The 13,536-nt window shown below is 32.6% G+C and overlaps 1 protein-coding gene across 8 annotated transcripts in view; it reads left to right on the forward strand.

Moving 5' to 3' along the window:
* LOC117220506 (uncharacterized) overlaps positions 1-13,313 on the forward strand; it is a 138,778-nt gene extending 125,465 nt beyond the window's left edge. For all 8 annotated transcript variants that reach the window (XM_076518700.1, XM_076518696.1, XM_076518695.1 and 5 more), the window contains 2 exons: positions 4,222-4,536; positions 6,081-13,313. In XM_076518700.1, the coding sequence (XP_076374815.1) occupies positions 4,222-4,536; positions 6,081-6,134 (369 nt within the window). In that variant the 3' untranslated portion in view covers positions 6,135-13,313. The remainder of the gene's footprint in view (positions 1-4,221; positions 4,537-6,080) is intronic.
* Positions 13,314-13,536: the final 223 nt, after the last annotated feature.

Here is a 13,536-nt window from a genome sequence, read left to right on the forward strand (position 1 = left end):
ATAAAATACAATATCAGTTTTACAATATTCAACTATATTAATATAATAATAATATAAATAATATAATTTATTATAATAATAATAATAAAAATAAACAGCATAATTCTGTGTAATACGTAATGATTTCAATTTGATTAAAATTGACAATTATATGCACTTTTTCACGATTATAATAAATGCAGTCTTATCACTGAAAAAGCGAAGATATCTATTAATGAAATATGTCCATTTAAAAAAACGCAGTAATGTAAATTAACAACATTACTGGTCTACATATTTATTATTAATGAAATGTTTCACGATTGAAAATCTCTTTTATCAAATTAAATATTATTTTGTACGTTCAGTTTGGTTTTCTATATATATACTTCAATTCTCTCCTTTGAAGTATCACTTTCTCTCACTTTTCCAATTATTCCGTTCCGACGTAACCCGAGGAGTACCTTTTGATGACACAGACGGTACGCGCCTAATTAAAAGTACGATTCCGTGGTTACAACTTCCAAGAACGATTGCCGTTAAAAGTTTCCGGCAATAAAAGCAATCTGCACACTTGCGCGGAATGGGGTACCGCACACCCCAGCTATATAGCCTGCCTCGATTTATGGTTGGCTCGTCAGTAACTTCTTTGGTCCCCCGACCGTATAACGTTTTATGTTATATAGATGAAATGGAGTCCAACGTGCCTGTATATTCATGTACAGTTTTCTTTAAAAAGAGTGACTTTTTTATTCGCTCCTTTAAAAAGGGGTTGTGAACCCCGATTTGCGCTAAGTTTAATTATTTGTAGCTCTTGAGAACGTTAATTGAATTCGATGAAATTTGCGACGTGCATGTACAGGGTGTCCAGAGAGGTTGAAGTTACTCAGATCAAATAGATGAGAAATGTTGATATACACCCCCCTGTTTATGTTTGTAAAACATTTTGCTTCACTACACATTTATGTCAATAAGTCACAATTTCAAATATCAGAAAGATTCAAAAATTAAAACCGTGTCACGTTGGAGAAGGAGGTGTTTCCTTTTTGTTTATAAACATCAAGAAATAGTATTTAGAGAAAACGTTAATTAATGTATGCTTTAAACGAGAAAATTTGATAAAAATGTTAGGTGTCGAATTATGTCTCGAATTTATAAATTCTGTAGTCTATACATATATTCTTAAATAATAAATTACAATATATATTATCTTCATTCGATTGACATTAATAAGTGTAGTTTACATAAATATTTTATATTATTATTTACATAAATAATAAATTCCTAAATGGCACCTGTTACAGTAAATTCTCCTTAATTAACCCTCAGCTTGGAAACAAAAATGAACAATTGGGGAAGTGAGCCGGAAACGAGCCGCGAGACTCGAATAATCGTATCTCCTCTTCCTATATTGTCCAATTTTGTTTACAAGCTGAGAGACAATTGGAGAGAATTTACTGTATTTCGCAGTACCAATATTCTAGTCTAGAACAATCTTGATTGAGAGTAACTTCACCGATCAAAGTGATATCATTGCACTTTGTGACATACATATGTATAGAGTGGCAGGGACGTAGAAAGTGCATTTGTCATATCCTGAAAATATCACAATGTTTTGCAGAAAATGCTTATTATTTTTAGATTATATTACCATTTTCATTATTATATTTTCATTTTTATACTATATCGTCGTTTTTGTATTAAATTACCGTTTCCATTACTATATTTTCGTTTTTGTATTAAATTATCATTTTCATATTTTGTTATCGTTTTTACACTATATTTCGAAGTATAAATTTCTGTGCTACAGATCAGACGGCAAGCGTTTCTGTCAAATATCGAAAAAACTATTTATTACACCAATTTATATATCCTATTATAATTTTGGCATATTATACAAAAGAATAATTCAGGAATGTAAACAATACAAAATGAACGTACATAGGTAATAAATATACGTCATTTATTATTCTTCATTACAATTTTAACATATAATATTCATATTTGTGTGTATTTTAAAAAAATGAATCTATGAATAAATAGTATAAATTGCCATAATCGCACAGTCGGGTCGCAATGACCCGACAGCTATAGTCCGTCGGTGAATAGTTCGGTTTTTCGATAGAAAGCAGTTGAAGTCATAATAGCTGTCCTCCTCATTCCTATTACTTCAGATTTACAACGTACGAAAGAAGTGGACAGCTCTTCTGACTTGGAATTTTTTGTTTCGAAAGATCACAGTTACAATTTCAAATAGATCATGATGCATGCGTGGTAGGACGTTATTATTACGCACATACTCATGCGATTTGAAATAATAACAGAACAATACGTATAATTCACACGATTAAGATGATTACAATCGTTATTTATTTGTCAGTCTTTTATTTACAATTTACAATGCTCAATTACAATGCTTTATTAAATTCAACGGTTTCTCTTTTATTTTTCTGGAGATAATTTGCAATTTATTTGTGCAAACATTCGGTTGATTGAACGTGAATGCAATGTGTAGAAATGCATAAGAAACGATGGTTGCGCAAATGACTCGTCTCGCGAAATGATGTTAAAATTGAAATGATTTTTTCTTCATCTTAAATAATTTCGTCTTTAGTCTTCGTGTTGAGTAGACTATTATGTAAATGATGTAAATGATATAAATGATGTACAAATGATATACAAGTGATGTAAACGATATACAAATGACGTAAATGATATACAAATAATGTAAACGATATATAAATGATGTGAACGATATATAAATGATGTAAACGATATAAAAATTATAAATAATATAAATAATAAATGATCTTAATATCTCAACGCCGAGATCGATCTTGAGACAAGTTCTGTTTGGGTCGACATCCAGGAAACCGAGGGTCGAGAGTCACGTTATAGAGATCGCGAGATATCTCCTAATTTTGAGACATCCTGTACAGAGATTGATTTCAATTAGATGGATTTTCTTAATTTCCGTTCTGTCGACCTTTGACCTGGATCGCCACGCGGTGCTACAATACATATACAGGATATTGGCAACAGGTGGTAGCCAAGAGGTGATCCTTCGGGGATAATGCAACACGAAAATCAACAACGAAGAACAGCGGTTTCAGCGCGGCTTTCAATTCTTTCGTTTGTATTCTGTTCTTATGTTGTCACGAAGAATTAGCCCTTGAATTGTTTGCCACCTGTTGCTAAACTCCCTGCAACGAAATGCGCCCATGCAATAGAGCAGTAGTACATTGCCAACGATCCGGAACAGTTCATTCTACATTTCACTTCCATGATGTTTACGCGTTATGTGACCTAGGTCGGGTATTAGTCTTAACACATATAGCGCAGTGTGTCGATCAAATATTGGTTACACTAATTTTTATCCAATCCATTTTCATTGTAATGCATTCGAATAAACTGAATTTGACTAGAATGTTTCAGATGCGAAAGATATATATATATATAACTCTTTATAATAATAATAATATCATCCAGTATAATAAATTTCAATTTCCTAGTTTCGATTTAATTAATTAAATTGCTTTAGCTTTAGGGGAATTTTAATGTTTGATTATAGGCGATAAACAATTACAATATGGCTTTCGAACTTTAATTTTTAAAAAAAAGTCATCATCCTGCGATGATTTTTCGCATAGTTGTGGTCGTTCCAAGTTGGCCAAGTTTATCGACCGAAAGATCCTATGATAAAGATGTGTGTTAGATTTCTTTTTTCTTTCTAGTTCTTCATTACCTATAAACAATTTCGTCAATTCATTGCCTTTTTTCAATGATTTAAACACGGAATAGTCGCTAAATGTGATTTTAATGCTGCCTTAACCATCTTAACAATTATACTATTGATTCTAATCATTCTCAGCTTTATTCATTAATTTTTCAAAACATATTTTTAATGACTTTTTTTGTAGATAGATTTGTAGATAGAACTCTTTCGCCCGTTTCTACTGTAACGGCAATTTATTTTATCTAATTTCCGTAGATTCAGTAATTACGTGACGATTAAAAGTACGCTGGTTCAAAATGACCCGGTAACCGCAGACAGGGAGTTAAACAAACACACATAAAAGAAACGAAAAGAATGTCTCATTTTCAAAGAAAAAAAATTAATCAATTTCTTTTAAAAAAAAATTAATTTCTGAACCGTCCATGTACTGTATAAAGTGTATTACTTACTTGTTCGTACGCATCCATGAATAAATAATAACGAATTAATGAATGTCGTTTTTTCAGAATTTGGAGAACAACACGTTCCGGGAGGTGTATCATATTTGGTATTTGTGGCCTGTCAATGGCGCACAATCGGACGGAGCAGGCTTGATAGCCGTGCTCCTTGAGGCGAGGGCTCTCCAAAGGGGTGGCCCCGGACCCATCGTGGTCCATTGTAGTCCCGGCACTGGACGCACGGGGACGTTGATAGCTCTTGACCTAGGAATTAGACAATATGAGATTACGAGGACTGTGGACGTGCCAAGGGTCGTTTACACTATCAGACGGGATCGTGCTGGGGCAGTCCAGACGAAAGAACAATATGCATTCATTTATAAGGTGATTCTCTTTCTTCTCTTGCGATCCTCGCGTGTCCACCATCGGACAAGTCCACTGAATAATTTAATAACTGTAATAATTTATCGAATAAAACTGTACTTATGACTAACTCTTACTCTATGATATCGTGTCGGACTCGTGATGGAGATTCTGAGCAAAGACTAATAAATACGTATGTTGTTTAGTTTCCTCAAATCGAAATAATATTCTATTTGAAATAATGTAACAACTTATCTTGAAATCAGTATTTGAAAGAAAATTATCGAATTACCTTTAGATACAGATGGTAATATATTCTTGACATAAATTTTATGTATATGTTTAATAGATATTTAAATTATAATAGCTGTTTATTGAAAATTTTAATTCCGGTAGATTTTTAATATTAATTTGAATTATAGTAGATTTTTAATATTTTAAATTATAATAGATTTAAATAGAGCTAAATTTAAGTTACAATAGATGTTTAGATAAAATGTAATTTATGGTAGATCATTAGTAAAAATTTAATTTGTAGTAGATTCTTAGTAAAAATTTAATTTATAGTAGATTTTAATTATAAATAAATAGTTGGTAATAATTTATAGAAAATTTTTATTAGAAATTTAACATAACTAAACAAATTATTTGGACTGATATTATGTGGCAATGTCTACTGGAATTGTTATTTAGCTCCTTACCCTATTTTGGCGAATTTCATTCGCAATAGAGACTTCTTGTAATAACCTATTAAATATGGATCTTCTTTCGTTCTTCCAACTGGGAAGAAAAATCCTGTTTTCTTGTCATCAATATTCAAACATTATAGTAATTGTAGGCACACAATAAATATAAAAATCCTTGTTCCACTGAAATATTATTATAATTGAAAATCTTCTTAATCGTTCTAACTGTGAAGATAATGCTACAGCAAAGGGTTGAAGGAAAATTATCGAGCTGCTTCTGCATACAGCACAATCATTGAGAAGCATATTTGCAATTGGCTGCTAGTAAATAAGATGACACTACAGATGATACTATATAATAATATATAATATATAATAATAATTGTTTATTATTGAAGACAATCGTTTGACCCAAATGGAAAATTCTGTCACCCTGTTATGACCGATTAGGTGTACCTTGCATTACTGCCTCCTATTTAAGCTCGATAAAGTAACTAAAAACATCGAACAACAAAGTTTAGGGAGCCGTTCCAAAAAGAAAGCTTCAATCCTTAAATCTATGTTAGGATCAGTCACGAAAACGATTTTCCAATGTAGTCACAGTCGTTTCAATCCGAGAAATTGTCAAGAAAATGCATCATCTCCGGTTTCACACCTGCTTTATTATGGAAAAACATGTAACAAGAAAATAAATGACACATAGCGAAAGTAGAAGCTTCAGGCTTGAAAATGAGTCCAGGTTTAGTAATGTACAACCCTTGTTTACTAGTTTAAATGTCGAGAATTGATCGAAAATTAAAAATTCTGTTTAGACGTTCTGGAGCCATTTTATGTTTCGTACATATTCGAAAAGAATTGACGAAGTTTGACCTGTTTTAGGCACTAAATTTGTACGCGACCAAACTAGCTGGCGGCGTGTTGGACTCAACGTGAATATTGGAAGCCTTCTGCGTCGAAAAGAGATTAATGCAGATCACATACCCGAGTTGATGAAGGGTGAAAGAAACATCACGCGGACGACGAGACGGAGAACGAGATTATGAGGCACACGAGATCGTAGGATTATCCACATAGAAAATATTATGTGATAATTGTGCGAAAAAAAGGCGACTTGTGATACCTGGACCATTCTGATGATCTACTTGGCGGTCTACTTGTCTTTTCCTTTCGTTGGATGTTCGAATTCCGTTACAACATTATAGACTTATTAATTTCAACGGCTTTGTTAACGAAGTGTCACGTGTCGATTTTCATGAAACTGAGAGTTTGTCGAAGTAGTAAATCTTGAATGTTTTTACTTGAGTATTCTATTTCATGTCTAAAATTTATAAATACTCAGTGGTTGTAAATATAACGTCGTTCTGTTTTATTATTCTGCACTTTCTATATGGACGTGGTCTTGTTAGATTTTTAAGCACAATTTATATAGCCGAAGGATTTATCAATCATTGCAAACGGATAAATCTGAAAGATACAAAACGAGTTTTAAAATTCGCAGTGCTTAATATTTTATTCAATGAAAGAAATAAAGTTCGACGTTACAATGTTTGAATGCATAATAAGATAGAAATAATTCAATTCGCAGCATTTTAATAATCTACTAAAATATTTATCGAGTTTTAATAATTTACTGAACTATCTTGTTAAAAATATTTTATCGCATTTTAATAATCTACTTTAAAGTTCTGCAACACATATATCTGTTTTATGAATTTATTCTCAACTGCAAAGTTATTATCTTTCATTGATTAATCTTATTCACGTCTTGATTACTATAGTAAAATATTCTTTTTTTGAAAACATAAATGCTTTCCTGTAGTTTTATAAAACATTGGTTCACAACATTTCGTATCCAATTCCCTTCAAATTATATGAAAGCAGTTTGCATCCTTTTTGTTTTTAATTTCATAACCGAAAGGGGAAGACAAAAAGCAAGGTGTTACCGCATCCAAATGAAAAAGACCAGAACTGAGAAACAGAAATTCATTTGTGATATCCAAAATATCTGTCGATATTGTTCAGCTTCTCATTTCTAAAGCCTCCACGATTTCGTAAATCTCTTTATATATTGTAGATTTCGTCTCCTTTGTCAGTATATATGTATTATATGTTATATGTATATTTATAAATAAAGTTAATTAAGCATAGTTTGAATATTTAACGTTGGTAGCTGGTAGGGTCATTTCAGAAAGGCTATCGCAAAAAACGATTTCTTTTTATATATATTTCGCAACTGGTATTGCATCGAAATTTTCGATGATAACAAAACGTCTTTCTTTCAATACTTTACATATGTATATAGATTTGGTCATCGTAATAGTTTGCACAATTTTTTGCGGAAACGACAAAGAGAGGGTTATATCCAGAACCATTAATTTTAATCTAATTTCATAGTATTATATAATAGCAATAATTTTTAGAACATATATTTTCTGAATCTTACAAATTCAGCTTTTGATACTCTTTAGGTGCAACTACTTATTTTACATGCAATCACGAATGATATTCGAGATTTTAATTAATGGAACGTTAAAAGATAATTATTTTGTTAAAAATACTGTGAGTCAGTATGACTATATTAACAATAAATATAGATCTACTCACTAGTCGATATAAACCAAAATTTGGTTTAATTAGTTAACTTAATATTCCGATTTTTATACCAAGTTCTATAAATAATAAAAGGTTTTTTATTTCTAAACATATTATTCAGTATGTTGTTTAAGTCCTACTAATTAATACAACTACGAATCTGTTTAAACGATAGTGCGCTAGGAGGATTTAAAGAAAATTGTCCACTTGATCAATCAAATTCTCTTTCTTCTATAAATTTTATACCCAACACAATGTTAATTATTTCTAGAAAGACTTTCAAAGATTCCAAGTAAATATTTTCATTCCATTTTCTATTGTATACATCTAAAGAAATTGTGCATGCTACTACTATGAACACATTTTTCTGCATGGATTATACAAGTGAAACATCTGTACAGTGACTCGAAGTTTTATTCTTAAACATGCAGAACGTCAATTATAATTACATTAATAAATATTATCTAGATTTCTTAGTCTGCTCTGAATTTTATTTTTAAATTTCTATTCTCGTAGCATCTATTCTGCCTCCTTCTAATATGAACAATAAGCATATATAATTTGTATAAATTAACATAGTAGTCTTATTTACAAATATTTATGAGTCACTGTAAAAAATGTGTATATGATTTCATACCATGATTTTATAGGAGTAGTACTGCGTTATAAAAGATTCGCAGAATCGAAATCGTTCTTTCTTTCTTTTCCAATCGTCCTAAGTATTATCGAATTATTGTTGTTATTGTTATTGTTGCTGTTATGACTGTATGTACAGATTATTCGATTCGTAGCATCTCGCTCTCTACTATCGCGCATATAGAAACCAGTCAGAGATAGGTTTAATTGTATCCGTTAGGTTTGGTGAAACAAAGAAAACGATTGTATTTCTTGTTTGCAAATGTTTGATACTACGACGCGTGCACAGTGGTTACGATGTGTGAGACCAATCTAGGTAATCAAAATTCAAACATGTTTTTAAGTAAAGAATATGTTTTAGTTCTATCTCGAGATTTAATAAGAAAAAATGTAAAGCAAAAGAAATTTAGTAAAAGAACGCAGGAAAAATCTACGTTATTTTAGATTGTCCTGTAGAGAAACTTTTATGGATAATTCTTCTAGATGACCTACTTGTTACATTTTTGAATTACTTGTAAAGAAATCCGAAGAAATGCTTTCAATTGTAAAATAGATTACTTTTGTTACATTTTTATCACTGCCTTTCTCCTTCTTTCAATTTTCTACTTAAAGCTTTGTACCTTTGTCACAAAAGTATTGTTCACGTAGTTGGTTTTAACTTCTACGTAAGAAATAGAACAAATATTTATTTCTTTACTTTTTTTCACTTAGACATCAATAGCTGCATCATTAGGATGCAAACATCAAACGTCTACATGTTGTCACTGAAAATAATATACATACTTAATAAAAAAAAGGAGTGGACAGTTAACAATGTATTTAGTTACGTATGACAAAGTATGTGCCTTCATTTAAATACACCTTTAAGAAGCAAATCTCATGAACAATACATGTAACTAAATTTTCGAATTATGTTATAATTCTTGTTCTCATACGTTACTTTATGAGTATCAGAATAAGTGAATAATTGATTTCATCTACTTTGTTATTTTATTTGAAAAAAGATTGAGTAAACGTTTCCCTGTTTGGCACATGTTTTTGCTTGTACTTGAAATACTCAAAGTCTTACAATATATCAGACAGAACTAGAAAATGCTAGTTTGATCTTGATATTGACATCATTTATGTGACGTTGATCTACTCCGCAAGTGGGGTATAGGAAGCAATACATTAAACTGTATTATTGTCTTCTAAGTGTCTACCTATCTTCAGACAATCTATAATTTTTGTTCACCTAGATCAATGGAATCGACCACTGTGCGATGTCGTAAGTTTAGACGAGCGTACACACTGCAGACACGTTCACGGTCAATTGTTATTTCGTCAAGAGCTTGACAACGCTGAATTTATCCCATAAATCTTGTCTTTGCTATTGTCATATGTTTATAATAAATATATTTTGTCAGACCAAACATAATTTCTCTGCGAATAGTTATCGTCATCAACGACTGAAGACGATTATGTTTTACGACGAACACAAACGCTTGTACATATGTCAATGTTATTCGGTTTCAACAAATGATGATGCGAACAAAGCTTGTATCATAACTGTACGATCAGCGTAGTTATTTGAAACATTTTTCTATTGCAATGTATTTTACTTGCCTCGATGTTTTGCTGAAGGAGCTAGATGCCAATTCAAATCTTTAATTATTTAAAAAAACAACGCTGTCGTTTTTTGTCTGAAACTCATTCTACCAAGTAAAGTAGAATACATTGCAGTAACAATGATTTGTTCTCTATTTTCAAAGCTCACATTAATTCTGCAGATAATTTGTTAATACGTCTTTGCCAATCATGGTAAAACCACGACCCGAAATCTTGTGTTCACTGCGCATCTTTGTTAGTAGACTGCGGATTCTTACACAAACCAAAAATAGTACCGATTGTAAGATGTAGAAATTAACACTAGAACTACCGAGCCCTAGACACGTCTAACGTATATTGTTTTATAACAATGAGAATGTTTGATTTTCTTTAATAATGAAATTCACGAAAAAACCTTTCATAGTGGCATTTTTATAATATCAGAATACATTGTTAAATTATACACATTCAAATAACTTGTTGAATTCCAGTTGAAATTATCGACAATTTTAACCAATTTTTCAAGCAATTTTATTCTCTCGAATTTAGACTTGAACACGTTAAAAAACGTTTAACACAAAATCGAAGTGGTTTAATTCATAAAACTGAAATTAGAATGTTAAAATTAGCGACTTTTATTGCGTTCTAAGCATCCTAGTCAAATTCAGTTCGTTCGAATATATTACGAACAAAATTTATTTTTGTAAACCAGTCCAAAATTAGTATCATATGTGCGACACTCGGCGTGTTAAAAGGACAATTAGAAAATTGCCGGTACTCAAAGTGTTAAGAAATCAAAATTGTATACGTATCTACGATCATATATCACGAGCGAATTGTATTTCCAAATGAATGTTTCAATTTTTCTCAAAATTATCAGCATTCGCGTGCAGAAACACAAGGGATACAGGGTTGATTTGTAACTACCGTCGAACAGTTATTTGTAAACGTTTAGATCAGTTGATAAGCTTTTCTATTTATAAGAACAATTTTAAGTAACCGGACAAAGATATTGCAACAGCGTATAGCTACAAAATATTCGTACACCTTTTAAAACGGAATAACTATTTTATAATTTGGTCTAAACGGTCTAAATTTTTTCTATGTTAGAGCAATTAGTTTTCTAGACAATGGCTGAAAAATTATTTTCAAAAATTGCTATTTATTGGAATGGTCAATGAATTAAAAAATGACGTTTTCTCAACTCTTTTATCTGAGCCTATAACGAAAAAAGAATTATAAAAAGAGTTATTCCGTTTTAAATCGTGTACGAATACTTTCTACACCCACTGTAACAATCTCAGAGAAACGAATGCGCGTATACACTTGGTCCCGCGATCACTGAGAAATGGAAATTGACCACAATGGATATCGATGCATATCCGATAGTTCCAACGTTCACGATTACGACAAGATCAATCTACGATAACGATTCGCGTTTGTAAACATACGGAAGTTCTCTCGTCACTATGATATTTCGGCAAACAACTAACCGCGTTGCCAAACAACTAAATTTATACGTTTTTAGAATACTAGCAGTTAAACTGTAACCGCGACGAGAGTAGAATGATAAGTATCAATGATCTCATGTACTAAAAACTCCGTATTAAGACGAACGAAAGCACCGTCAAACGTAAGCAAAGAACACTTTTCTCCGACACCGTTACCGACTAAGAATGTTGTTTTCCATGGAAACCGGGATGCTTTATTATCGAACGTGAAACAATGCCGCCTGTAAAACGCGAAACATGCGTATGCAACAGTAGAATATTTTTTACCATTTCTTGAACAGTAGTTATGTATATGTACTATGTGAGAACGGAATATGGTGTAACATTATCTCTATGTATTAGTATCTTTCGGCTTACTTAACATTGTAATGGCTAAGTGAGTAGTACGTAGTTAATCGTGATCATATAAAATAACGTCTGTGTGATATCATCGAGTAATATCGAATTTGGAGATCGATGAAAGAAGCGTAACACCCTAAAATTCGTGAGCGTCGTTTCCGGCGCGCCAGATCAATGTCGTTCGATTAAGCGTAATTCACGATTACGGCCAGAAATTTCGGGGAAAAAATCGACAGGATTGTCCTTCGGCGTGTATATCCACTTCCGCGTTCACACAACTTAACAGCTGCTCACGATACGTTGACTGTGAAGACAGTATTCGTGTACTGTTTTTTGTTAACCTTAATTATACGTATGAATAATCGATTCGTTTATTATTTTAGAGTCTCGCTATAAACTAAACTTATTGTTTAGATACATTTCGTTCACGAAAATGGGAGCTATGCTTCCTTCGAAGCGTCACCTGCTTTCGTAATTCTGATAGCATAGTACAGGGCTCGGAATTAACCGGCACGCAATCGTGAAGATTCCGAGGACCACGCCTCCTGACTCCCGTCAGGACGGAGCGCCTCAGGCGCGTGCGCCCGTTGCCTCATGAGCGCGCGAGTGTGCATGTGCGCGTGTGTGTGTAGCATTTAGGCAATCAGCGGGGAGCGAGACGCGCGACGGGACTCAGGAGGCGTAGCCCTCGCAGTTCTCGTGTCGAGTGCCGGTTAATTCCGAAACCTGGTGCAGTATAACACTCGAACGACGGACCTTTTTCACAAAGATATCATGCTTAGAATCAATTATGATTATAATTATCAATTTTGTCCAAGATATTTCTTACTGGAGCATGCGAAAATTTAAATTAATTGTCCGGGACTGGATACGTGGTCCGGTAACAATGTTTATACTCCGGGTCAAAATGGACCCGAACCTCGGCGTTCGAGTGTCAACGGGATTATTTTTAGTACGTTCTAAGTACAAACGTTCGAAATCTAAATGTAATAGAAACTCCTGTATCGGATCAAATTGTTGGGATAAAAATGTGTTCATCGACAGTGGCCGATATTTAATAGGACAATCTGAGATTGAGATACCAAAAATGAAACTAAATATTTAGTGATATACGTGTTTAGTATTGGTATTGTAAGACAGATATGTATCTATATTCAGCGAACCATAGAGAGAAAACCTCTTTGTATAACGAACCCTTTATAACCGATGAATAAACGCGTCTCCTCTTATCACGAAGCTAAGGTGAAAGCTAAGGTCCATCAGTTCATGTGTATGCCTATTATAACATTCGATATAAAAGATACACGTATGATTATACTAGAGATTGAAAACTGGCGAACAAAATATGACAACGGTGTTGAATCGCATAGTCATCGCGGCAACTGTGTTGACTGCGCCTAACAATAGTTGGACCAAGAAAATAAATGTAATTGTTCGATATGCACAACTTTGTCTCCGATCATTTCACCCTTTTTCGTTACTCCCGAGGGTTACGTCTGCTGAATCTTGTGTCGCGTAAAAATTGTCTGCACTGTTCTCAAGAAGTGGGAGTTTCTTCTTTTCACATTCGAACGTACACCCCCCTGTAAAAGTATTAAGATACTTACAGAAAATGAAATGAATTTGAGAAACCGACAGAAAATTCTTATAATTTCTTCAATTTATTTCAA

Source organism: Megalopta genalis, chromosome 2 (assembly GCF_051020955.1).
Source record: "Megalopta genalis isolate 19385.01 chromosome 2, iyMegGena1_principal, whole genome shotgun sequence".
Classification (NCBI taxonomy): Eukaryota; Metazoa; Arthropoda; class Insecta; order Hymenoptera; family Halictidae; genus Megalopta; species Megalopta genalis.